At 48.9% G+C, this 27,678-nt stretch overlaps 1 protein-coding gene across 2 annotated transcripts in view; it reads left to right on the top strand.

Annotated features, from left to right (window-relative positions):
- The window catches only part of Stum (stum, mechanosensory transduction mediator homolog), a 63,026-nt gene extending 41,323 nt beyond the window's left edge, over window positions 1–21,703 (top strand). Inside the window, exons 2-4 of one of the 2 annotated variants that reach the window (XM_076832216.1) lie at window positions 16,603–16,782; window positions 20,566–20,574; window positions 21,550–21,703. In XM_076832216.1, coding sequence (XP_076688331.1) covers window positions 16,603–16,782; window positions 20,566–20,574; window positions 21,550–21,584 — 224 coding nt within the window. In that variant the 3' untranslated portion in view covers window positions 21,585–21,703. The remainder of the gene's footprint in view (window positions 1–16,602; window positions 16,783–20,565; window positions 20,575–21,549) is intronic. The other variant, XM_076832215.1, reaches the window with a different exon arrangement.
- The last annotated feature ends 5,975 nt before the right edge of the window (window positions 21,704–27,678 follow it).

Below are 27,678 nucleotides of genomic sequence, written 5' to 3'. Positions count from 1 at the left end.
TATTACAGGATGTGCATTGATCCTTCCCTAAGGATCAGTTTTCCAGGAGGGCCTCCGGTTCCAACCCTGAATATTTTGCATGAAGATGGTGGCTTGTTAGGCCTTTCTTATTTCCCAGTCTTTATAGCCCTTGTAGGCTGTGTTTGCCATCTGAGAAGGGTTCATACCCACAGTCCCCTCCCTCAACTTTCTGTAATTTACGCCTATTGTTAGGGCCCTCTGCCCAGTGAGGGCTGTATTGACCATCTGTACACTTTAGGGGACTTCTGGGTCTACGTCAGTAAATTGCTTGTAAGTTTGATGGATTCTTTCTAATCAGGCTGAGGGATCTTCAGTTGCCCCCTGTTGGGAATGTTGTGTTTTATTTTCTTCTTTTTTTTTTTTTTTAATGATTTTTAGTTATGCATGGACACAATATCTTCATTTTGTTTACTTATTTTTTATGTGATGCTGAGGATCGAACCCAGGGTCTCACCTGTGTGAGGCGAGTGCTCTATCACTGAGCCACAACCCCAGCCCCAGAAATGTAGTATCTTATTTAAGCTTTCTGACTTCTGACCTCTGTCAGAATCCTCCCGGATCCAGTTGAAGTCTGTCATCGTCACCATTTGGCTTTCAGTTTGGTTCTGCTGGTGTTATTGCTACTGTTTGTTAGATCTGGGGTGTTTTGGAGGTCAAGCAAACTGCCCAAATTGGTTACTTTGACAGGTCTTAAAGGGACCATTCTGGACTCAGCAGCATATTGAGGAAGTGGTGTCTTCCCTTATGCCCTGGTGGCTCTGTTACCCGGAAGTCTTCTTGGTGCAGCCAGAGAGGGTAGAGGACCTTTTAGGAGTGAGGGAGATGTGGGATTTAAAGCAGTGACATGCTTTCTTTCCCTCAATATCTTTGTTGTCATCTGGGAGGGGTTTTGGCTTTGGCATCTGGGGTCTTTGCACCAGGAGTTTCATCCCTTCTTCAGAAAAAAACTTGAATGTGTAAAACAATAAAGGATTAAATATATGGCACCTCATCCCATTTTCCTGATCTTTCACAACTTTAGTTGTGAGATAGTATAATAATTTAAAGATGCATTTACACCCATCTCTCTTTTGAATATGGTGTATACATAGGCCATATCATGTTATAGTAATAAATTACCTTTTACTTAGTCATAGGTTCATAGCTATATGTAGACCAGTCACCTAAAATTCTCCGTAGGGGGCTTCCTGCAGACTTAATATTGCTACAAAAATTATAAAAGAGATCTCCCAAGCACCCTGATTCCTCTTATGTCTCCTCTCGCTATGTAATACCAGGTTCCTACAGAACTTCACATTTCCTTGTCAAGACAAATGGTCTAAGCCCAGAATGGAACAATAAAGTTCAAATGACAAAGAAAGAGCAAGGGTTTGGCGTGCGCTGTCAGAGAGGATGCACCAGGGTCTTCAACTAAAACCTGCAAATCTCAAGGCCTATTTATTTGCTTTACCAAATAGCAGTAGAAAGTAGCCAAGGCTGGCCTGAAGTGGAAAAAAAAGTGAGGACCCTGAAATACAAATAATTTTGGCTTCTGTGTGGGACCATTTCATCCTTCCTGCTTGTCAGAGGTTGGCTAGCTGCAAGTGGCTATTGCCCCAGGGAGTCTTGCCTCCTGGCTGGCTCAATAAAGTTTGTTAGTAGAGGTAGGGGGGTAGTAGTAGTAGTAGTAGTAGTAGTCCAGGGGGTCCAACTGACCAGGCTCAGCCACCAGTTCAAGAAAGCCAGCCAAGAGATGAGTGGTGGTGAAGGCAGGAGAGGAAGAAAGTCATATTGGGAAGAACAGAAAGGTCTCGTGATCTAAGATCTGTCTTTGAGGGGCTGATAAGAGCTTTGTAGTTTTATAGTCAAGGAGAACAAGGTCAAGGATCAGGGTTTTGCAGAGTTGGCACAGCATATCATCTTGGTCTGGCCATGGTATGGCTGATCATTATCCCAGCTAATTGTCAGGATTGGCCATGTGTAGCTTTGTGGGCACCAAGGAGGTCACTGTTACATGGGGGTGGAGGGGGCAGGTAATTTCAGTCTTCTGTTTTAAGATGTCTATTGATTAGATCTGTGTTCCTGGAATCCAAGGTGACTACATGAGATAATGACTCAGGGGAACTTAGAAGAAAAAAAAAAATCCAAACAAGTCCAAACAGTGAAATGGAGTCAGAGAGATAAAATGGAGTTAGATGTAAAACAGAATGGGCCGTCCTTCACAGCAAGTAGAGAATTGGGGCCATTTCTGAAATCCACTAGAGTCCGTTAGCGCACCATTCACTCTAGGCCTGTCTTTATTAAGACAGGATGATGATGTGGCATTGTTGTGATAATTAGGTGAGGTGATATAGTCCAATGCTAATCTCTAGTGAGTACTCTGTGTGTCACAGATCAGTAATAATGATGATGATGGCTATACCTTTGACAGCTGGAAGGTTATAGATAATCAGACTCATATGTCTAGCCCAAAGGACAGCCTAAAGCAATTCTCTGATATTTCTTCTCAGTGGTTCATTTGTCTGTCCCTGTCCACCTTGAAAGTCCCTCAGGGAGTTCTCCTCACTGGCCCTTCCTTTTTCTCTTTTCCCTCAGCCCTGTGTCCACTGAAGTCCTTCTTTCTGCCTCTGACTCAGCCTCTCATCTCTAGATGGAATGGGAGTTGGAAGAGGAGGCAAGAGAATACAATGTTCCATGATGAGCAGGTGCAGGAGTCAGAACCACCTGGCTACAGGACAGATGAACCTCTCTCTTCTCGGGCCTGCAGCCTCTGGCTGTGTGGATCGTAGGTCAAACAATGCATCCCTGCCAGCCTTGTCGTTTGATAATATCGAGTATTTTCCCATAGCATTGATTGCTCCAGTGTGGTGTTATCCTAACAGAATCTCTGACTCACTTCAGTTTTTTTTTTGCTTGATTTGGCAGGGCTCTGAGAAGGAAGATGGCAGTAAGTGCATCTGTGACCAAGAGGAGGCCCTCTAGGATTCTAGTCAGTTATTAAATGATTGCAGTGAGAATCAAAGAGCCTGCCTACTTCCCATTCCCTTCTCTACCATCATCTTGTTGCCCAGTTCTCTATTGTTGCCCAGAAAGCTATCCTAAAGTTTAGTGGTATAAAAAACAATTGAGCAAGCACATCAATTCTGTGGGTCAGGCATTTAGATGGGAGGACACAGTGTGATATCTTATCTCTGTTCCGGAATGTCTGGTGTCTCAGCTATGAAGACTCAAAGAGCAGGATGACTTATTGTTTGGGGGCTAGAATCATCTGGAGGCATCTTCACTCACATATCTGGCCATCAGCTGGACCTTACCTGAGCTGTTGGCTGGACACTGTCATGAGGCCTCTCAGAATATTTCATGTGGGCTAGTTTGGGCTTCCTTCCAGCATGGCAGCTGGGTTCAAGTGTGGAAGCTGAAGATGCAGGAAGTGAAAACCATTAGTCTATTGAGGCTTGATCCAGGGAACCAGCACACTACTTCTGCTGCCTCTGGCTGTGTGGATTGTAGGTCAGATAATACATAGCCTGGCAGCCATATTTTGTTGGTGCCCAGTTAGAGAACACAGTTTTAAGAGGAAAAGATATGGACCAACTTCTTGAGGAAAGAGTGTCAAGGAATTGGGGGAAATGTTTTAAAACTACCACATTCCCACTTGGGAAAAGATGGTCCAATTTACCTTTTTGCTGCTTGACTCTGTGACACATTTCTCCTGTTAGTGAATACCGCTGATCACTCACCTAGCATCATTTTACCCTATTCCCTTTTACCAATAAAACCCAGATATTTTCACTCAGGAACTCATTCCTCCTTCACACAGGCTGGGCGTTGTAGAAAGATAACGCCACTTCTAGCTCCACATATGGACCCCATTGCTTAAGCCAATCAGCACATTCCATTTCCTTTGCCAATCATTGATTCAAGGGTGGGCATATGACGTAAGCAGTCTGATGTAGGTATATCCAGGACTCCTGCTTGGAATGCTGAGGCAGAAATGTTCTTTCTTCTTTGGACATTTGGTATGTAGATGTGAAACCTGGAACCTCCATGATCATTTTGTCACCATGAGGGATGCTAGACTTGTGATAAAGCTCACAGTATGGAAGACAGAGCAAAGAGATGGAAAACGGTGGCTCCTTGTTGAATCATTGAGCCAAGGAATCAAACCAACCCTGAATTCCTAATAATAATAATAATAATAATAAAACAGCAATCAGTCATTCCGCAGTTGAGCATAAGCACTATCAAACCTCTTGAATACCCCTGCCTAGATATGGTAATTATGATAATCTATACCTTACAGATAAGGCAACTGGTGCTAAAAGGTTTGATGAGGACTTAATCTTTCCCAGAGGTAGAGTAACTTGCTTAAGTTCATACAGCCAGTAAGTAGTCAAATCAGCAATGACACCCAGCAGTCTGAACTTAGAGTTGGTGCTTCTAACCACTACCCCACACTTCCTTTCTGGGCTTTTCCAATTATGTGAGTCAGTAAATCCTTTTATTTAACGTCTATTCACATTGGTCATTTCTAAAATAAAGATCACAAGGGAGAACCTTCCCTGCAAGCGTGGTATACCCCTGAGGCATGAGCAGCAACGTCAGCTCCAGCTCCTCCGCATGGAGGGAGTCTTTCTGAGCCAGATCCCATGAGTCCAAGCAGGAAGTTGTCCCTGTTATGGGAGTTTACATGTGGGCCTCCCTGCAGGGCACAGCTCCAGGAAGAAGCAAGTGTGTCTGCCAGGCCTGTGGGGAGCCACAAGTCAGACAGGGAGCACCTGAGCCTGGGCCAAGGTTCCTTCCACTTTCCCCCACTCTTCCCTGATCCTTTGGGAGGTTGGGGCACCCGCTCAGCTGAGCCACCTCCTTGCTCCCTGTTGTTACCCTGTGGCCATTTAAATGAATCTACAGTGGTTCTTTAAGGTCTCTTAGAGCTGGGGTCCTTTCCTGGCTTCCAAACCAGAAGCCTCAGCGTCTTCATCTCTTTCTCACGTCCACACCTGCCTTCCACCTAAGAGGCCCGTTTTGCCTGTTACCTGGGAATAATGCCCTAGGGTTGGGGGCTGCACTCTGAAGTATGCTTAGAAGTTCAGGGGCTTTTGTCACAGCCCTGGCATTCTGTGTCAGGTAAATCTGTGTGCCATCTGTCCCCCAGTTTGCTTGTGCAGCCAGTAGGATTCTATTTGGTAGAACTAGATCCCAACAGGCACTTAAAACTCTTTTTTTTTTTTTTGACTGAAAAGAGAATTTGTCTTTGAAAAAAAGGGAAAATTCACCAATAATTGGTATGATAAAAAAATTTCATTTTGCTTAGTACATACCAGTCCTTGTCCACATGCATCAATATTTTTAAATAGTTCCCCCAGCATAATATAGGTACTATTTTTGTAATTTCACTTAAAGCACTTTCCCATCTCACTGTGTGGTCATCATGATTATAATTTTTACTGACTGTATAATACTGTGGCATAGGGATGAGTCCTGAGCCTCAGGCTTTATGAGGCTGGCGTGGTGAATTTAGCAGTTTTAATAATTTTTTTTTTTTAACAAAAGGTAGAATGGAGAATAGGGCCACTGGCTACAAGCTGCTACAAGAACAGCCTTTATTGAAATCTTCAATTTCATATTCATATTCATATTTTCATATTCATACATAACAGCCAAGATTCTTCTCCAGTCCTGCCTCCTGGGGGGGGCCATTCTGTCAATCACCCTCCTAGTCTGGTAAGGGACCTCCCCAGGTTCCCAAAGGGTCTTTGTAGCTCTTGTTGTGTTCTGAGGACTTTACAGCATCCCTTAGCCCTCCCACCCACCCTTGAGGTAGGAAAGGGAAACTGAGGCCTAGAGAAGCCATGTCCCTTGTCAAGGTTTCAGCTTATCTGTGAGATTGAAATCTTGGCAGTCTGGTGCTAGACCCCATTGGTGGCCCTGGTGTCCTGCATCTCTGCCTCAGCCCCTTCACAGGGTGAACCATACAGCACTGTGTTCCATGGACTGTTTCTCTCTCATGCTACCCTGTGGGAGTCTTAATGGCCAGGACACTGTCTTTTTGTGATGATACACGTGAGTTTGGCCTGATCTTTGATCCCAAGCATGTGCTCCATAAATATTAACTGAAAAACATGGAAAAATGAAGAGATGAATGAATTGGGCATCATTTTTAGGAAGAAGCATGACTTAGTTGGGGCTGCTATAACTGGGTAGTTTGTAAGGAACAGACATATTTTCTCTCAGTTCTGGAGCTTCGAAGTCTGAGAAACCTTTCTGGTTTCCTTTCATGGCGGGGCAAGAGGGGAAAGCTGGGAGAGTGCCTGGGTGTCTTCATCCCTTTATTTATTTTGTGGTGCTGGGGATTGAACCCAGGGCCTTGTACATGTACCTCCTGTTTTAGTCAGCTTTTTTGCTGCTGTGAATAAATGACATAAACGGCACAATTGTAGAGGAGAAAAGGTTTATTTGAGGGCTCACAGCTTCAAAGGTCTTAGTCCATAGAAGGCCGGCTCCCTTCCTCAGGGCTCAAGGTGAGGCTGAACATCATGGCGGGAGAGGGTGGCAGAGGGAAGCAGCTCACATCACAGTGATCAGAAAGCAGAGGAGACTGCACTCTCCAGATACAAAATACATATATCTCAAAGCCAAGCCATGCCCCAACGGTACCCTACCACTTCAATTACCACTCAGTTAATCCCATCAGGGATTAATTCAATGATTGGGTTAAGACTCTCACAACCCAATCAATCTCCTCTGAACCTTCTTGCATGGTCTCACACATGAGCTTTTGGGGGACACCTCACATCCAACCATAATACCTCCCAAAGGCTCTGCCTCCAAATACCATCAGAGTGAAGATCAAGGAGGAAAGGACGCAAACATTCATCTGTAATATGGCTACCTTGCAGCTGGGAATGCAGGTGTCCAGGCCCACCTGGCATAATTGGAAATGTTCCACTATCCCATGTGATACATGTCAGAGGCCCACTGAGGCTCCCCCTTGCACATGGCCCAAGGGCAGGATGCAGAGCACATTGTTCCTTCAGATGCTCAGTATGTACAAGTACAGTCTGGGGCACCTAAAGACAGCTCTCCCCAGAAGCCCCAGTGACTGCCCACACCTGGCCATGAACATCCATTGATGCCTGGCACACTTGGACTCAACACACTCAGGAGCTGGAGTCCCAGGTAAATCTTACTCCCCTGGTTTGGGTTGATAAGCAGCAGGTGATTGACTTCAACAAGCTCTATGCTGAAACATAGTAGGTGTTTCATAAATGTTATCTGTGAATTGGGGCAAACAAATGGGGTTTAGCTATGAACTCTGATGTCTCAGCTTAGCCCCAGTGAATTAAAAGCACCATTAAGGCAAGAGGTCAACTAGGGGACTCAGGTACTGCAGTGTCCCCAGAAGAGCTGCCTCATGTCTAATCGTGCCTGTCTCTCAGTGCCTTTGATCTCAGACAGCCTCCCTAGCAGCCACAACTTTGGGCAGAGATCCTCTGTGTTTTTAATCTCAGTGTCTACCCAACCATAGAAATGTCATCTTGTTGGGTTATAAATTTTAAGATGACAGAAGCCATGCCATGCTCTCCAACAAATGGCACCCCAGTTACCCTTTGCCCATCTTTCTACCTGACCGATTGCCCTCAAAGCCATACCTGCTGGACTGTGGGAGGACAAAGCCAAGTCATCAAGAGCCTCATCACCATTCCTTGTTCTGCTCATTACACAACCACCCTCCCCTGTCTTCCCAGCCCATCCTCTAGCATATAAGCCCAAAATCTGTTGTGACAAGACTCAGATCCAGGAAACAAAGACATTCCAGGTGGTTAAATTTCTGCTCAGGTTTAACAACCTGGGGAGACCCTGAGAGAGACCTAAGGTGTCAATCTCTCTTCTGCATCTCCTAGTCCCTCCACGCTGGAGGATCGAGGAGAGGAAGGCTGAGGACAGAGGAGATTTGCTAACAAGCATGGGGAGGCTGACGCAATGCCCAGCACCATTAAAATTAATGATCAGTTCCAGTCGACTTAGCCTCCAGAGGGACAATCAACCTCCAGTCAAGGTGGGGGCACTGAGAAGGATGGAGGAAGGAGCTTGTCTCATTTTCTCTGTCCTTGGAAGGAAGGACAACTAGGAGCTGCTTGTTACAGGAGAAATCCCCCAGTTACTGCACTGAGATGATAGATGTCAACCAAACTCTGGGCGTCCCAGTGGGCAGTGCTAAGATAGCTCCTCTTTTTGCAATGGTGAAAACCATTCACAGACCCTTTCTACCATTGTCCCAAGATACAGAGATCAAAGGCACTGGAAGCTTCATTCTGAAGAACTTTGAGGGTGGACAGGATGATGCCAATACCAGACTTGCCAGTGTTTTTTTGCCTTGCTCATTCTCAATTGGTCTTGGATTCCATGGTCTCTGTGCTGGCTAGGATGGGAAGCTGCAGACCTGTCCTAGGTCTATGAAAGGCTTTCTTGATGAGCTACTTGGTGCAGTTTGAGAGAAGGACGCAGCTGGGAAGTGGGTTTATGTGTTCTGTGTGTGTGTGCCAGGAATTGAACTCAAGGTCTCAGCATGCTAGGCAAGAACTCTCCCACTGAGCTACACCACCCAGCCTCTGATGCCTCTTTCCGTTCCTACCTTCCTGCCCCCCAGCACAGCTTTCTTCGCAATCTCTGTTCCAGGGTATCTGAGCTAAAAAGGATGATAGTCCCTTCCCACAGCCCAAAGAATCACACAGTTCCCCAAATCTACCCTGTTCTGTGAGAAAACAGACATCAACAGAGTCGGCTCCTGCATCCCAAATGGGGTAGGGAAGTGGGGCAGGACTCTGGCCCTATTTTCTGCAGACTCCCCCAGCTGACTTAGGCCATGGCCACACAGACCCAGTTTATAGGCCCTATTTGCTCTCAAAGTTATACTGATCCTGTGTCCAGGACTTTTATCCCCAAACAGTTGTGAACTTGAAGTTTTCTTTTCCTTGCTTTTCCTTTTCTGGTTTAAATAATTGCACAATGATGAAAAGATGATGACTGAACCTGCCAATTAGAATCTTGAGGTGTCAGGGCCCAGGAAGGTGTATTTTTAGCACAATATCCACTGCTTATATTCCCAAAGGTTTGAATATTGAATCTTCATAAGGTTGAGTTTGACCCTGAACTCAATGCGAATGAATGAACTCCATTGATTCTCAATGTGACCCTGAACTAGGCAACCTTTACTGGTGGGACCTCTTTCTTGGGGTGTGGCTTTTCCTTCCAAATTAGCTTTAGAATTGGGCCCAGGACTTCCCTTATATTTCCTTCCTGCCCCCAAATCTCATATTCAGGGAAATTCCCCAAAGAAGACTCAATCCGCCCTCCCCGGAGGAGCAGTGGAGGGCATCCAGGTGTAATTTATGGCCACTGACAGCACCACATCTTAATGACTGCAGAGCCGGCTGCAGGTGACATCTGGGATTGAGCTTGTCTTACTGGCCTAAGTCCCAGGGGCACTTTTTATTGGAGTAGTTGCTTCAGAAGACAGCTCTTTCAGGCTGGCGTTGTGGCTCAGTGGCAGAGCGTTTGCCTGGCACCTAAGAGGCACTGGGTTCGATCCTCAGCACCAAATAAAAATAAAATAAGATAAAGGTATTGTGTCCATCTACAACTAAAAAATACTTAAAAACAAAAACAAAAACAAAAACAAAACACAGCAGCTCTTACCTTCTCCCCCTGAGTTCCAAGAGGTCTGGAGATCCCCTCTCTGAACCCAGCACCTTCCACCGCTCCCACATGAGTCGTGCAAGAAGCCGAGCTCCCACAAGAATGCAAAGGACGGTTCCAGCCCCCAGGCTCTGTCCCGTGGGAGCAGAGCCGCCCCCTCTCCTGACAGGAGGCTGCACCAGTCCTCTGCTGGCTGCTTCTGTTTTTTGTGCCTGACAGAAGCAGAGTAGGGAGGTGAGAGCTGTGCTCTGGGAACTCTGCCCAGAGTTCAAGCCCAGAGAAACCCTTTGGGCATTTCCAGGATGGAAGAGGAAGGACCCTTTCTCCTCCCACCAATTTGGCTGGGGCCTGAGCCCCTTGAGCAATGGCGGCCAGAGAGACTGTGTTTGCAAAGTCCAGCTTAGTGCTTCTTTGCTGTGACTCTCCACCCGAAGACCTTCCTCAGGCTTCTCCAGCCTGCCTTTCTCAGGGTTATAGAAAGATGTGCAAAGAATGAGTGTGTGCCTATAGTCCAGGTGTCTTATAACAAACTGATTTGGGGGCTTGATAGTACAGTTTATTACAATCATTTTCCCCTGTGCCAATTGGTGTTGACCGAGTCGTGACACTTCCAGGAGCGATATGCCTGGGGCCCAGTTTCCCTGGCTGTGCTGCAGAGGAATGATCTGGAGTCAACACTGAGTCACAGAGTTGGGGGAAGCTGTTGGACCCAGTGAAAGGCCAGAATCGTGGTCTAGCTACTGGCAAGGTTGTATGTGTTTCTGTTCTGGACCTGCAGAGTCTCAGTCCTACCTGTCCATTAGTACATTAGGACATTTGCTTATTTATTTATATATTTTGGGTGCTAGGGATGGAACCCAAGGTCTCGAGCATGCTAACTAAGCACATGTTCTATATCCCCAACCCATTTTGTCTTTTTGGACGTGCAGTCCTAGATCCATCCTTGTGTTTTCAGTGGTCTTGAGGTGAGACCCTAGAATCTGCATTTTTATGAACCTCAGTTTGAGAATTCTGATGCACAACCTGAATCTGCATTTTTATGAACCTCAGTTTGAGAATTCTGATGCACAACCTGGTTTGGATTCTGTCTCCTCACCACCTTCTCATTTTACCAAGAAACTTGACGTCCACTTGTTCCCTATATGGTTATATATCTTCATCCTCCTCCTTCCCTGAGCTTCTCCTTAGCTTATAAACAAACTTGTGCTTCTCCCCCTTAAGGAGGAGTGGCCTCTCCCACATCCTGGAATCCTCAATTCATTCTCTCCTTAGACCTCAATGTTGTGCTCCAAACCTCCTCGTTCTCCCATCCTCCCCGCTGGGGCCGCTCATGCCTACTCAGATCTGATGACACCTGCGTTGCTGGCGCCCTGTTCCCCACATTCTCCTCCTGTAGACCCTCCTTTCCTGTTTCTAGGGCACACTCCTCTGACCTCTGATGGGTCCTCCGTCATCCTCTTTGGGGTCCTCCTAACTTGCTCACCTCTACGATCTTCATGTTCTGAGGATGACCTCAGTCACTTCTAGGTAACCTCCATGACCTGAAATTGTCTCCTCCCAAATTCCAGTCTCCCCATGGACATGGCCCCTCTGGGTTCCCCACCTGGTCAATGACTCCACCCTCACCTCAATGTGGACTACTAGAAACCCAGAACCACCCTGGGCTCCTCCCTTACTCCAACATCCAGCAGGACATCTAACCCAAGGACGCCATTGCCCCAGCCCCCTTGGTCCCCCCTCGGTCCCTGCTCTCTGCCACTTCCCTGTGTCATCTATCCTGGGGCTTTCAGCACACCTCCCCTTCTAGCTTTCGACCTCACCCTGTCTGACCCATCCTCCCCTTGGGGTCACAGTGTTTGTTCTAAAACTCAAACCCAATCTTGGAGCTCTCTGTTTAAGTCCTTCCCAGGGCCTGTCCATCACAGGACTCCAGATCAAGCCCCTCGGGCTCCTCCCTGGCCTAACCCCTGTCCGTTCCATTCTTGTTTTTCTTAATTTATGTAGTTTTGAATGAAGTAAGAGCCAGCCACATTCTCACCACCCCTTGCACACATCCTGTGGCCAGCCCCAGCACCACTCAGTCCCCTGCTCCCCTGGGCTCCAAATAGACCTGAGCCTTGGGTTACTCTTCCCTCCCTCCTTCTTTCAATGACCTCCTCAATATGGTAGCCTCCATAGTGTCGGCTTCTGGGATCCCTGCCTGCATTCCTGTGAAGCTTTTCTTGCTACAAACAGAATTATCACTGTTCCTTGTGTGACCCCGAGTCCTGACCACAGTGGAGTCCCCAGGCAGGGGTGGGCCAAGCCCCCTAACCTGTTGGGTCTCTGTATTCAGAACTGGCATATGGCTGGCTCAGTGGAATGAATTGGAACTGACACATTGTAGTTGGGTGGAGATCTTTATTTAGCAAGTAAGACTCATTTAAAATAATTAACACTTCTTTGTGTAAAAATGTGCCAAAATCATTTTTTTAAAAAAATTTACTCCTGGAGAGATTAAAACCATGTGTTTATAATATCAATTCATTTACTTACTTAATCTTTACTTTTTATGGATTTTTAAAACCTTCTATGGCAAAAGGGACCTATTATCACTATTCCCTTTAAATTAATGCCACTTCAGATAATAGGTGTACATATTGTACAAATAGATTATGTATAATGTGCTTATCTTTTGATACAGTAAGAATTATCAGGAGTATGTCAAGATGGGTAAAAGGGAGAGAAATTACCAAAGGCCCCTCCCACGCCACACACATGTTAACAAGGTCTCTTTTTTGACATAGAGTCCAGCCAGCACATTTTTTCCTAACATATAAGCCAGAGCCTTTGCTGATGTCATTCATTTCTCAGGCCCCGTGTATCTGCAGAGCACTGGGCTCACCAAGCCTTTCTGTCTCTGAGGCTAGCATGCAGGTACATGAAAAAACCAGTTGGCCCCTAATTGGTTTGGTAATTCTGATGAGATTCGATCTTTTGACAGGGGATTGAAGGCTGAGCATCTAACTTGAAGAATCTCTGAGTTCAGGCACAGTTTCTTCATGCTGAAAACTTTCACAAACAAATGAAGTTGAACCAGGTGAAATTGCTATTATGCAGCTGCTCTTGACCTACAAAAGTACCAAGTGGATATCATTCAGCCTGATAAAAACATGAAAGAGCATTGACCACTGTTCCCATTTTCTTGGCAGGAAGACTGAGGCAAGGCTACAGCTACAAAGAGCAGAGGATCACAGGATCTCAGCCAGATCCTGCAGAGTCAGGATACTGCAGGCCAGAGATGAGGGCAGCATCTACTTTAGGGCCTCCTGTGAGTGACACTGGCTGGGGTGGGGTGGGATAGAGTAGCATATTTTAGATGTATTTGAAAATCATTAAGGATGAAGGGTTTTTTTTTTCTTATTTTTTTCAATGTAAGAATGTAACATCCCAGACTGAAAAGAACTTAGACTTCTAAACTAGATTGGGGTTCAGAGTGGGTTCTGCCAAGTGGACAAGTCATTTTGTCTCTCTGAGCCTCAATTTCCCCATCTGTAAAATGGGGATAATAACAACTACCTCTGGTGGTTTTAAGAATGAAGAGTAATGTAGGTATAGAGAGGGGAGCTTGTGCTTAGCACCCCATAGGTGTGCAGTAATTGGCATCCTTGTTATTTCTACCTAATGGTTTCATTTTCTTGCATCTGCAGAGGTCTCTTTTGTAACAGTGTCAACTCGTGCTCACCTCCTCTGCCACAGGCATGTTAGTTCACCAGAGCAAAGGACAGTAGCACATACTTCCTGATGGTCCCTGTGCCCTTCTGTGTTCACTAGTAAATCCTGAGTCTATATCCATGTAATTTCTCAGCTGCTGCCTTCACCTCTCTGTCTGTCTTGCCCATCTCAGACAATTTAAATCCAGTACCCTGCTGACAGATTTTCTTAAGTCACTTCTCTTGCATCCCTCTCCAGCTCAGAAATCTGTGAGACCCCCAGTTCCTTCAGGTTAGGAAAAACACTTATTCAGGCATCCAGAGCCTTCCACAAACAGTCCCAGTCAGTCCCACCCCAGCATCCCCATTAGTCCCCCATGTCCCCACTCCTGCCCCCTGCAGCATCTCCACCATCCTCATTCAACTGGGAAGAGGCTGGGGCTGATGTCCCAGCTCCATAACCTTCACCTCTGCAAACCTATACAAGCCCTCAGCCTCCTTCTCCTCTGCCAAGTGGGGATGATGAATTTGCCCAGTACTGTGAGCTCCTAAGGGCAGGGACTGAGCTCCCTGGTGTCAGTCCTGAATTTAGTCCTGAGTGAGCCTCCACAGAGGCTTTGGAGTGACAACCCAGCCTCCACACCACAAAAAAGAGGGTCCAGCAAATGCTGTGCCCCTGGCTAGACTGTCATGGGATGGACAGCTTTGCCTCTCCACAACTCCCATAGGCCCTCTCCTCTGGGTTTGGTGCCAGGAACACTGGATAGGCTGGTTAGCAGCTTGATAGATTTTGAATCTGTAGTTCTCATACTTTGGTGAACTTCATCATTCCTTGGGGTAGGGATGTTTAGGAACGCAAATTCCTGAGCCACCTCTTAGACATTCAGGTGGGGCCCGGGCACCAGCATTTGTAGCAAATACCACAAATGGTGGTATGGGTGGTCTGAGTCTGAGGACGCCCTGAGTGTTGGTTAGTCTTTCAGATGTCCACCGGCCACCTGCTGTTTTCAAGGCACTGTGCCATGTTGGAGGCATGAAGGTGGAGGCTGGACCTCAGGTCAGAGTTGATGGCGGTTGTTAAGGGGAGGGGGAGGATGGGTGTGGCCAGTATCAGAAATCAGCCCATAGCATTTGCTGGAAAATGGATGGAAATAGAGAACATCATGCTCAGTGATATAAGCCAGTCTCAAAAAATCAAAAGTCGAATGTTTTGTCTCATATGTGGAAGCTAAAGCAGAGCAATGGTCAGAAGGAGGGGAGGGTCAGTTTTCACAAAGATATAAGGAAGATGAGTGGAGGAGAAGAAGGAGATTGAGAGGGAGAGAGGAGAGATGGGAATGGGGAGGAGATGTGGAGTGATTTTTTAAAAATCATACTATGTGCACATATAAATATACCACAGGGAATTTCACCTTTATGTATAAATAGAAAGAACCAATAAAAAAAAGATGAATGAAAGGAAGATCAGGAGAGGAAGGAGAATGGGGGGAGGGAAGTGGAGAGGGGAAAAGTGTTTTTGTTGGAGGGACATGAACTGAAATTGAATTCCATGCATGTATGATCTTGTCAGGATGAACCCAACTCCTATGTATAAGGATAATACTCTAATCAAAAGAAAAGAAAGAAAATTATACCATGAACCCAGGCTTCATTCAGTCTTGGGTCTCAGGTGGAAGGGTGTGGGTGGGAGCAAAGGCCACCTCTGGAAGCCAGTAGGAGCCAGAAAGTTGGTCAGGGAAGGACCAGAAACCAGAGTTCAAAGAAAACTGACCACTAGGCAGCTTCCTCCAGGAACAGGAACCAACAGAATCAGGAACGTGAGAATAACCAACCGAGTATTGGCAGATTCCCCAAATTTCCTGCTTCCTGGTCCATCCCTGCTTTTAACAGGTCGTCTACACCTGGAGGCCGCAGCTTGGGCAACAGAGGAACACATCATTGACATGACACAGCAGTGTGCTCAGTGCCCACCTGCGATGATGACCTTGAACAAGATGCCTAATTCCTGAGTCTGTCTCTCTCTTTCTTTTCTGCAAAGTAACGGCCCCCAAAATATCTACTTCCCAATCCCCAAACCTGTGACAATGTTATTTTAAGTGGTAAAAGGGATTTTGCATGAGTGATTAAGGGTATGGAGAGATGGGATTATGATCTGGGATTATCCCAGTGCGCCCTCATAAGAGACAGGCAGGAAGATGACGGGAGGTAGAAAGAATATCACTTCTCTGTGATGACGATGGGGTCACAAGCCAAAGAAATGAAGGGACCTCAAGAAGCTGGAGAGGGCCAGGCAATGGACTTTTCCTTGGGGCAACCAACCTTGAAGTCCCACTTCAGACTGTTCTGACCACCAGAACCGTATAAGAATAATTCATGTCGCTTTAAGCCACTAAGTTTGTGGCAACTTGTTATAGCACCCATAGGAAATGAATAGAGATGCAAAGAATGCAGCCTTGGTGCCAAACTCAGAACCCAAGTACAGAAAGAGCTTGGTTCAAGTGCAACTCAGTAAAGGTAGCAATATTACCCACATTAGGTAAGTCTTAGACAAGGCAAAGGATGTGAGTACACCCCCATGTTGCTTGGTACCTTGTGGATGCCCGGTAGGTCCCTATCCTTCACCTGCAGGTCTGGATGGCTGGGGGAACCCCATCAAGGAGCAGTTTAGGAGACCTGCACTGGCTTGTGCCCTCCCCACCCTGCAGGTCTCTGGGTCTGAGCTTCTGTCCTTTGGTAATCAGTGTGTGTGCTGGGGGGTCATTCCCTGGCCCCCCGACTCTCCTGAATTTGCCGCTGTTGTTGGTTTCTGTCTCCCCAATGGTACCTACTCTTACATCTGACTCAAAGCCCTTGGAATCTTTCCTGCATGAAGTTGGTGCTTTTCCAATTGCTATCTCTTGTCCTTGCAGGTGGCTGCTCTGTTGCTTCTTCATGGCACCAACTGCTTGTCATGTGACTTCTTTGTTTCCCCAAAGGCTTCAAGACTGTGCTGGGCCCTTGGCAGCCCCATGCCACACCTTCCCCCAAGGAGTCCACTGTCCTTTCTAGTTTGGAGACAACAAGACGTGGCCCGGGGTCTGAACCGGGCATCGGCTGCTTCTGCCTGAGCTCTCAGAGGGTGGGCTGCTGCTGGGCCCCAGCCTGAGAGGAGCATGTGTGACCCTTTATCTCCCAGCACCTTCTGAAGGCTGTCCCCTCTGGCTTCTCACAGGGACCTTCGTCTCAGCCTTCACTGTGCTGTGTGGGGCCCGCACTGACCTCCCAGACAGGCACGTGTGCTGCGTCTTCTGGCTGAACATCGCAGCGGCCCTCATCCAGATCCTCACAGCCATCGTCATGGTGGGCTGGATCATGAGCATCTTCTGGGGCATGGACATGGTCATCCTGGCCAGTGAGTAGCTGCTAGTGCCACGCCTTCTTGTGGGTCTGGAGCCTGGAGGGATGTGAGGGCTGAAGGAGCGGCTCAGGGACAGGAGGGACTTGGGAGGCCTTCTTGGCTGATCACAGTCCTCCTCACGACTGCCCATGGCCACTCGGCACAGGGGGCATTCCCCACCACACCTGGCCAGGACACCTGTAGGGAACTGAGTAGGCAGAGTCTCCTCTCAGATAGCAGAGGCCTGAATGTTGCTTGGTACCTTGTGGATGCCTGGTAGGCATCCTGCAGGCATTTGTCAAGAAACAACCCACACCCAAGTCTGTGTAGCCCTGGACGTGGCCTGAGTGAGCTCAGCCCCTTCACTGACTCCATCCTTCAGTTTCCAGAAAGAAGGACAAGGCTACTTGCCCATAGGAAACCCTACACTGGGTTTCTTACAGCTAAGGCTGTATGATTCCTTCTCCGGTTAAACTGAGCTCTTTGTTCATTGATGGTAAAGCTTTCCTAGTCTCATTTGGACGGGGCTGACCTTCACCAATCTGATGCAAACATGATTCAGACACAAAACCGTTTTGCCAAAGGGTATAAAGTTACAAACTCAAATTTACCAAAGACGACTTGATTACTATTTTTAAAATAACCAAGCAAAACCTCAATCAGACATCACCTGCCTGAGCAGCTGCACACTTCTCCCTTTGCCACTGTCCAAATTCTCATGAAGCTGTAGCTCCTCAATAATCAGGACCTCATCTCTTCAGGCACTTTGCCCTACCCTACCCCACCCTGACTCCATACTCCCCATTGGGTCCCACACCCAATGAAACCATTCATAGGTGGAATTGCCAGTGCCAAAGGCAAGCTGCCCTAGGGGAGGGCAGCAGAGGTAGACAGGGAAGCCCAGGGTTCAAGGAACCTAGAATGATCTAGAGTAATCTAGAATGATCCAAGTCAACAACCTGGGTTTGGGATCCCATGAAAATCCAAGACCTGACACACACACACACAATGCCAGGGACAGGGACAGTGACTAATCATGTCACCAGACCAGAGAAGATGCAAGTACCTGAGCCTGAGTAATACCTGCAGAGTCGGTGTCTGAGTCAGACAGGCTGCCCAGAACGTGTCCTCCAGGAGCACCGGTAAGGGGAGGAAGTGGGTTGGCTGGACCTAGGGCATCTCAGAATTAGAGCAAACCAGTCACATTCTGGGCAACCAGGGGCAGCCAGAAATGGGAAGAGGCGCAGCAGGCCTGGCCAGCACTGAGTGTGGGCTGCCCTGGTGAAGGATAAACTGATAAGCAGTAAGAGAACTACTCCTTCCCGCTGCAAAGGGCCTTTCTGGGGCAGTGGCTGCTCCTGCAGGTTGGGCTCTGGGAGGGGGCCTGGAAGAGTCAGTAGAGCGCAAGGCAGGCCGGTACACTCTCCAATGGAGACCTGCCCTGTGTCCAGGGGCCACTTACATTTTGTAGGAGAGATCAGAACATTACCGATTCAAAAGAATGGCTACCCGCCTTCTGGTGAGTCCTGAAAGCTGCCTGACAATTTCTCAGAGGGAATTGGGGTACAGGCTCCTGACCTTGTTTCTAACTGGAACCTTGGAAGACCATGAAGCCTGCCCTGGCTTCACACCTATAAACCCCTCTTACTGGTTCATCTGCTCATCAAACCAAGGGTCTGGCCAGGTGCTGGGACTTTCGTGTGTTAGTCAGCTTTGTGTTGCTATGACAAATACCTGATATAAATAAACTTATAAAGAGAAAAGTTTTATTTTGGCTCACAATTCTGGAGTTTCAACGTTTTGATCCATGGTCAGTTGACTCCATTGTTTTAGGGTTTGTAGTGAGGCAGCACCTCATGATGGAACAAAGCTGCTCAGCTCACAGCCAGGAGGCAAAGGAGAAAGAGGAAGTGACCACAGTCCCACAGTTCCCTTTGAGACACACCCCCAGTAACCTAAGACCTCCCGTCAGGTCCCACCTCATAAAATTTCTTCTACCTCCCAATAATGCTGCTGTGGGGACACATGGGCCTTTAGGGAACATTCCACACTTGCAGGATGAGCAGGTACATCTCTAACCCCAGTCTTTCCCCCTCCCTCCCCAGCACCCTAATCCCTTCCTGTGGATGAGAGTCAGCTCTCATCCTCGTGTGGACACTGGCTCTAGGGAGCTGTCTTTACATCAAACTCTGTAGGGAGCACATAAGAAAAATAGTCACACCATAGCCTCATGCCCACTGACCCTGCCTGACCACCAGTGTCCCTCCCCCATCTCAGCAGGGGATGGCTTTGCACTTTTTCCAAAAATTTCACCCACCCTCCAAGGACACATCTTGCCACCTGTGCGATGGGCAGAGATTGCTCTGAGCAACAGTGGAGTGCGTGCGTGAGTATCTCAGAGTGGCTTCTAGAAAGGAAAGGCCACAATCCGCTCGTCTGTCCCAGTAGACAGTGGGATAAGGAACTGTTCTTTCTGGTGTCACTCCAGGCCCTTCCTGTGAAAATGAAGGAAACTTTTCAGTTGTGACAACACAGGTTGACTTTTCACATGGCACCCTTCCGGGTGTTATCGGCAAGAAAAACTCCTAATAATCCAAAATAAATAGGAAAACTGGGGGTGGGGGAGGGGTTCTGAGGAATGATCAGTGGAGTAAATGAAGGGGGCTGAGGTGGAAGGAGGAGGGTTGGGATAAGGGAAGGAAGGGGGACTGAATCTGACTGAACTTTCATATGATGTTTATGAATACGCCACAGTGAATCTCAAAATCAAATATATCCACAAGACACTAAAAAAAACCTGTAAGTAAATTGCAGAGAGATCAGTAAAGTAGAGGGAGGAGATTGAGACGGAGGAGGAGGGAACGGGAAGGTGCTGGGGACTGAATAAGAGCAGATTATAATCCGTGCTTTTGTGATTATGTCAAAATGAATCCTAATGTTAATATATAACTAAAAAGAATCAAGGAAAAAAAAAAGAAAATCTCCTAAGAGGGAAATCAGAGAAATATAGATGAAAGTACAAGTGAAAGTCAAGAACTTACCAGCCTGCTGCCCTATTTGTATTCATCATAACAAATAACAATCAGTAATGGCCCGTCTCGGTCACAGGTTAGTAGGCACTTGGTAGCTGTCTGGAGGGTTCCTTCTACAGCTATACCCATGACAGATATTGCTAATCCATCATGACACTGTCAGCCCAGGGCTTCAGGCAGTTGATCCAAGATGTCTGCATGGTCATTGGCCATCTCTGAGCCTGGGTATTTTCCCAGAGCGTTAGGTTTTATATATGTGGCTCCTGTCCATACAGAGGGCAAAACCACATGGCCCAAAGAGCAGGGTGGACACCAGAACAGTTCACCTCGGTATCTTTAGGTTGTCACAACCAAACCTGCCCTGCACCCATCACTTCTGAGATGCATCCAGAATTTATCTCAAGGCATGGGCTGGGGAGGAAAAGAGAATGGGAGGGCAGGAGGTGAGCAGAGGTGTGGCCTGGCTGGGATGTGGGGGCTGGGGAGGCACTGGACAGAGTGGCTTGGCAGAACTTCTGTGTCTCCCCTGCCATCCTAATGGGCCTACCTCTGGCCACAGTGACTAGTCACCATGACCAGTGAGCACCCCTTGTCAGAGGACATGACTTCTAGGAAGTCACCGGCACAGCACCTATTCCGCCTCCCAGGACCCTCCCTGGGTCCCCTCCCATTGTGTATTTCAGGCATCTCTGTGGCTTCTGTTTGTAGACTGTATTTTCTTTCTCTCTTCTTCCTCCTGCTGCCTCCCGTCTCTATGTTGCTGCAGTTTCTCAAGGTGAGTCTGCTGATGGGCACATGAACCTGGGGCTGCCCGGGGGCCCTCTCCTCCCTGGGACCACCACTCTTGCCCACAGACACGCCACTCTCCCAGTTGGTCAGCAGTCTTCTATTTTTAACTTTATACTTTGGAAAATATAGATGAATGAGAACCCCTAAAAGCTCACACCAGCTTCACGCAGTCACTGCCACCCTGTTTCATCCATTACTCCCACCGTCTCCACACCCCAGCCAGCACTGGATCATCAGCACCTAAGGTTAGGAGTAATCGGCTAGATGAAGAGGGAAAACCCAGTGAAGTCCATGGACACTCCTTCTTAGGCTAAGATAATTAGTGGATGGGGGTAATGGCTCAGCAAATCCACTCAGATAATTTCAGCCCTGTAATTTCACCCGAACATATTAGCAATGATTCCTTAACATCAACAGTGTTTGTATTTTCCCAAAGGTGACTGGGGATGTAGCCCAGTGGTAGAGCGCTGGCCTAGCACACACCACACTCATACACACACACACATGGGTTGAACATCCTCCTGATGGTTGCTTCCTTCCGGGTACTGCCTTCCTCCTTTCTTCCTGCCTCCTCTCCACCTGTGCCAGAGGACCAACACTTGCTCACTCACTTGCCTGGACTTTTCCCCAAGGCTCTGCATTTTGCCATATCACACCAGGGCAATCTGGTGGAACCATTTTTATGCAGCTGCTTCTGGACTGTGAATTCAGGAGCACATCAATAGCCTTCCAACCTGCACCCTAAACACCCCTTCTCATCTATTGCGCAGTTCTTGATTCATCCTTTCATTTTCTAATTGAAAGCCAATGCCCTTGGGAAGTCAGGTCCTGACATAGCAGTCATTTATACCATAGTATGAATTAACTCTCGCGAGAATATTCTGGTCTAGAGACACCTCCTAGAGAATTCTTAAAGGCAAAGGGAGCCTAACCATCTCTCTCTTCTGCTTCTTCCTCACAGGATACAAGGAGCAGGGCATCCCACAGCAGCTGTGAGCCCGCAGGACCCACCAAGGAAGTCCCGGGGCCCTGCAAGGGCTGCACCAGGCATCTTGTGGCACAAGGACCTTTACATGTTCTTTTCTGCCATTTCCTGGATTCAGGGTGGAAAAGGGGGTATTTTTAGAAATATTATTTATTTTGAAATCGCATCTGCTTTTCTCAGCAGGCTCTGAGGGCTGCCAGCCCCTCCTCCTGCCCGGGAAAGCATGGTAGGCTCAGGCACGCGGAGCACTGGGGAGTGGGGCAGAGATGGGCATGTCGACAGAGAGGCTGGGATGCTTCTGCAGGCTCACCTTCACCTGGCAGTGCCCACTGCCCACTGCAAGGGTACCCTAGAGCTGCAGGGCTGGACTGCAGTGGTCCCTATCCAGGTGATCGGGGCTTGCTAAGGGGGCGGGACTGTAGAGGACACTTCCTCTGGGTCCCCATTCCTGCCTCAAGTATCTGGTGCCCCTAGTGTTTACTCTGTGGTCTCCTGGGGGCAGCGCCAGGGTGCAATTGAGGATAGCCAGTTGCCAGTCCAGTGTGGAAAGGTCCACTGTGCTCACAGCTGGCATTGGGGAGAGCATGGGTCCCCATGGCTCTGACCACATACTCAGTCTCCTTGCCACTGATATGTAATGGCAGGGTGTGTTTGGTCCATTTTTTTCCCTGGGTGGGAGGGCAGTGGCTCTGTCCCTGGGGTGAAATTGCTGGAATTGCCAGGCTGAGGTGTGAGTGGGCACGAACTGGCTGCTTTTCTCATGATGCTTAATACCATTTCTGGTCCACAGTCCTTTTTTTCTGAAATCCTTGAAGCCAGATGTGTCTCTGAATTAGGAAATTTTGGATTTGAGAAAGATGGTATGATCTATTTTCTGCATATTTCCTAACACCCTGGCAGAGTCTGGAACAGCCCACCCACCATCCAGCACATGAGTATTTCTGCAGAGAAACATGTGAATAGTCAGATTAATTGGGATCAATTAAAAATGAAAATAGCGTTGCCTATTCAGGTCAGACTAGATAAGTCCTGGGAGAAAGATTACCACTAGATAGATGGCTTTTGGAGTTTCAGAATTTCAAAGCAATTTAAGGAGGTGGTGGACCTCCATCTGAAAAACCCGACTTGCACACAGATGTATTGGAGGTGAGATTCTTGGTGCTGCACAGGGACCACAAGGCTCCTTTAAGCCACTTCTCTGAAATTGATGGCTGCAGATTAGATTTTAGTGGAACCAGGAATCAAGAGAAGGCGTGCTGACTGCTGCCAATCAAGTACCAGTCTGAAATTAAGAGAAAGGAGATCCAGGGACTGGGGTTGTGGCTCGGTGATAGAGTGCTTGCCTAGCATGTGTGAGGCCCTGGGTTCGATCCTCAGAACCACATAAAGATAAAATAAATAAAATAAAGATATTGTGTCAATCTACAACTAAAAAGATGCTTAAAAAAAAAGAGAAAGGGAGATCCAAAATTATGGTGACAGGATGGATATTTACATGTCTGTTTTCACTCTCTAACACAGGAAGTGATAACACGTGGGACTGGCCCAACGCTCAGGTTCCAGACCCCTCTGGGCTTTGAGCCGTTGGAAGTGTCCCTGTTTAAGGGACTTTTCTTATCTATCAGAGGCTCTGTCAAAACTCTATCAGGGCTGGATGAGGAGCCTGGCTACAATGCAGGATGCGGGCTCTAGGGAAGCGGCGCCCACTGCTCTGGCGGTCCCATCCCACCTACCCCCACTAGTGAGCTATCTGACTACAGTTCTGCTGGGGAGCAGACTTTGGGATTCCCTACAAACTGAACTGTCCCCTGACCTCTGTGAGGCATGGGGTCCTATCCTGCCACTTACTCCTGGCCCCTACTCTGGGCAAGTTCTCTGCTCCTACTCTGTCCTTCCCACTGTCTGCCTCTTAGTTTTCATGAGCCTCTTTCATTGACGCCTGGGGCTGGGCTGCACTTTCTGAGCACCAGGCAGTGTCTCAACGTCTTCCTGGGCCCCCTTCTTCCTGATCTCAACCCCAACTTTTATTGCTTTTTCTCCTATTTTGAACCCTCTGGGACTTCAGTCGTGGGATCAGATTTGGTTCTACCCAAATAGCCAGAGGCCGGCAGCCCGCTGCTCTCCAGGAAGGTGCATCAGAGAACGGGGACACCCCTCAAATGAGAGAAAACAGCATCAGCAGAGGTCCCAGCCACTCCTCCCACAACCCACCAACCCATAGCCCTTCATCCCCAACAGTCCCCCCAAATTGCCTGACTCTCCCCGAGTGCTGACAAGTCTTGGGACGGGGCTGCCCCCACAAGTGAGAGAGCAGGAGCTTATTTTCCTGGCTGGGGCTGGGGGTGGCTGCTGAAGGAGTAGAGGAGAGGTAGCAATTTGTGTTGGGTGTTTAGTGACACGATCCAGACGCGGGTGGGATATTCTTGAGTGGCAGGTGTCACCGTGTGTGGGATGGCTTAATACAGGGGTTTGTGAGCTTGGCAGGCCACCTCCTCCCCACCTCACACCGTCCTCTCATCTGAGGGCTGCGTCTCTGCATTTGGGAACACATCAGGCCAGGAGGAAGCAGCCACTCTCCAGGTAAAGGATGTGTGGGAGAAGGCAGGGGCCCCCATCTCCTGAACAGCGAATCTGTGAGGGTGGCCATGTGGGTGGGAACAGCTCAGAATAGAGGCCCTCTGAATTAGACCATGGTCATAGCATTATCAGGAGATAAGGACAGCGGCCAGTTTACTCCAAGTCATCCAAAATGGCCATTTGGATGGTCAGAGTTCATTGATTAAGCAAAATGGAAAGAAGGGTCCTTGTGCCAATGAGTGCTTGACTGACACACAGCCCTCTGGTGACACAAACTGGAGCTTTGCCTGGATGGTATGGTACAAGGCTGATGGTTCAGGAGTGGCAAGACACGTTTCAGAGTTCAGCAGGATGCTCCCTGCCTGGAGGGTGTGGGGCAAGAGTCACAGGCTTGTAAATGAGACCCTCCAAGGACCTAGTTGTGACACTGTGATCAGGGTGGCCATTTCCCTTTGGCCAGAGGGGGACCCTGGATCAAGAGTGAGGCACCTGGCACCCTGGGTATGTCCCATGGACAGTGGCAACTGTCAGGCCAGGACAGCCAGAACCCCATGGGTACAGCAGAGGCAGTACAGTACCCCTGTACTGGTCCTGGCACCCCTGGGGCCTGCTGTGCTGCTGGGCCCCAGCCCCAGCCCCAGCCCGACAAGCCGCTGGCCTTTCCTTGGCCAAGTCTCTTTGAAGGAACAGAAGGAAGGGACATGCAGCATGGTTTTCCTCCCAGACCCCCGTGCCCAGCTCCAGTGAACAGCCTCCATATGAGGGACCCTCACCCAGCATTTTTATCTCCTGTCACCCTTCTCAGCAGCCTGGGAGGGGAGACCCTTGTGCTGAGTTTTCAAATGTCAAAGTGAGGCCTCAAGAGAATAAGTTCCATGTCCCCAGGTGCCCGGCTCATGTGACAGAGGCAGGGAGTGACCAGGTCTGGCTCCTCCCACAACCAGAGCCAAAGAACTCCTGGCCGCCCAGCCCCAGAGGAAGGGATTGCAGGGGGCCTGGGAAGGGCCCCCTCAGAAGTATAGGGCATAACAAATAGAAAGTAACGTTCCGGGAAGAAACCACAGGGCCTCCACCCTGTCCCACGAGCTGTCTGTTCTCACCATTTTGAGTAGCCTTCAAGCCCACGCTTCCTTGCTGGGGTCAAGTCCAGAGGGATGCCCCTTATGGAAAGATAAGGTGACGGTGGCCAGGGAGAGAGCGGGAGCTGGTATTGGGAGTTATATGACCCTAACTCAAAAGACCACTCCTTTCCCATCTGGGGGTTCCAGCCATTCAGACACATGATGGAGAGTTGGGGTGAATTCAGCCTCGTGCCGGATGCTGTGGGCTGAGGAGTACTGGGGAGAACTCCCAGGGATCTACAGAGCTACAGTCTCCCCGGGAAGGAAAAGGGGCCTAGATGTCCAAATCAACCACACTCCAAACCCGGAGCCCAAGGCCAGCACACAGTAGGGCCGAAACCCCAGGACCAGGACAACGGCCCTCCAGAGCCCTGATGTTCCTGATGGGGAAGGTACGGCTGAATGACAGTGAGCCTCCTGCACCAGCTTGGCCTTTGAAAACACAGACCTAAAACCCACTCTCAAACTTTTTCTTTAGCTAACCCCTTCCCTGGGGTGAGTTTGCGGGGGTTCGCTTCAGTTTGGTCTGGACACAGAGTCCGGCCTCCCCAGGGCCCCATCCTGGCTCCCAGGCCCCGGCTCAGGTTTTCACACTCTGAGTCGGTTTTTTTTTTACCGTGTTAGTGATCTTGGCAAAGAAAGCTTGGAACGTTGTGTAAACGGCTTGGGGATGGATAATTGAAACGTGCATTCTGCACTTAGTGGCTGGAGACATTATTTACGGTTATTATTAGTCCCTCTTTCTGGCACTGTGTGGAGGGCTCCCCTCCGAGGGACTGGAGCTGGGCAGCCTTTGAAAGCCCCCCTCCCCCACCAGCCCAGTTCTCCGTGGCTTTGCATGTGGTTGGGGGCCTCAGGCTTGGGAACTGTTAGAAGTTGTTGCTGCCAGCCTGCTGCCCGCCTCCCCACCCCTGGACAGAAGTGGGCCTGGGGCTGAAGCAACATGCCACCTCCTCCCTAGGGCTCAGTAGAAGCCATTTGCTGGCCTCAGGGAGTCCACCATGGGCCACCTCGGCTCTCAGTCAGCAAGCACTCTGGCAGATCCTGCTGGGACAAAAGATGCCCTCACCTCCACATGCCTGGGACCCCAGCCCCCACAGGGGGCAGCAGGGTGTAGGGGACACCTTGTTCAAAGAACACGCTGCCCCTTCTCCTTCCAGAGCACTCTAAGCGCTGGCTGTAGGGGATGAGGAGGTCATCTTGGCCAAGGAAAGTGACAGTGGTCCTTTTGGATCGGCTAGGTTCTGAAATAATAATTTGATAAAAAGGTCAACCTGAGCAGGTGTGTGAGAGGCTCAGGGCTGTGTTTTTCCTGAGCTTTCTCCCCACTGAATTCTTGGAGCTCCTGAATGTTCATGGGGTCGCAGAGGAGGGGAGTGCTCATGCTCAGAGCATAACCAACCCCAATTCTTAGGACATGCAGAGACTGGATGAATCCCAACCAGAGTGATGCCAAATGCCCCCTGGGGGGGGAGCTCTGGCCCCAGCACTGTTAGGGCTGCCCGCCTCTCGCCACCCGCTTCATGCCACAGTTGAAGGAACCGTCCATAGGCTGGGAACCAAGGGGGTCCTGGGAAGCCATCATTTTTCCTATTTCTGTCAAAGCAAAGGGCTCCAGGGCCCAGCCCTACTGGGGCTCTCACAAGGCCTCGCCTTCTGACTCAAAGTACTGGCAGTCTTAGAGTGGAGAGAGCCACAGCTCATTGGCAGAACAGAAACACTGTTCTGAAATTCCACAGTCCCCTCCCAATGCTGTCAGAGGGCAGAGAGACCCAACTTGTATGTGTCTTGAGTTTCTGGTACAAGTCGAAAGTCCCTTGATTCAGATTTAGCTGAGAAAACTGGGTCCCCAAATCTCTCCATGTTCTTCTGCCTGGATTTGCCAAAATGTCAACTAGCCGGGCTGGCCTGGACTCCACATCCTACTACCTGCCCTGTTCTGTATTTTCACCTCAAAAGGGCAGAGGTATGGACACACGCGCACACACCCACACTCCAGCCCCTGAAGCAGGGCAGGGTCTGCCTGGGGACCTAGGATAGGACGTATCTCCACTGTTCTCATACCCTGTTCCAGGGTGGTCTCTGGCTGATGGTTCCGTACACCCTCACCATGCACAACCTTTACACAGAGGCATACATTCTCCAGGGCCTCTGACCTGTGGATTTCTTCTTCTTGGGGTCCGGGGGCTCAGCACCAACCCCCACTCCACCAATCCTGCCTGTGCTTGTCCACCACATCCCTTGCTTGGCCTTCTGGGGGAGGGATGGGTGGGGGGCCTGTCCAGAGAAGAGTGTCCTCTTTCTGGGGTTCCCCTGAGGATGCAGATAATTTTCTCTTCTGAGATCCCTCTCTGCTCCTACAACACACCCACCTGCCCCAGCATAGGATCCAGAGAGGAAAGAAGGA

The sequence above is a fragment of the Callospermophilus lateralis genome, chromosome 13 (assembly GCF_048772815.1).
Source record: "Callospermophilus lateralis isolate mCalLat2 chromosome 13, mCalLat2.hap1, whole genome shotgun sequence".
Classification (NCBI taxonomy): Eukaryota; Metazoa; Chordata; class Mammalia; order Rodentia; family Sciuridae; genus Callospermophilus; species Callospermophilus lateralis.
Note: the sequence above shows the minus strand (reverse complement) of the source record. Positions and strands in the feature narration are given on the sequence as shown.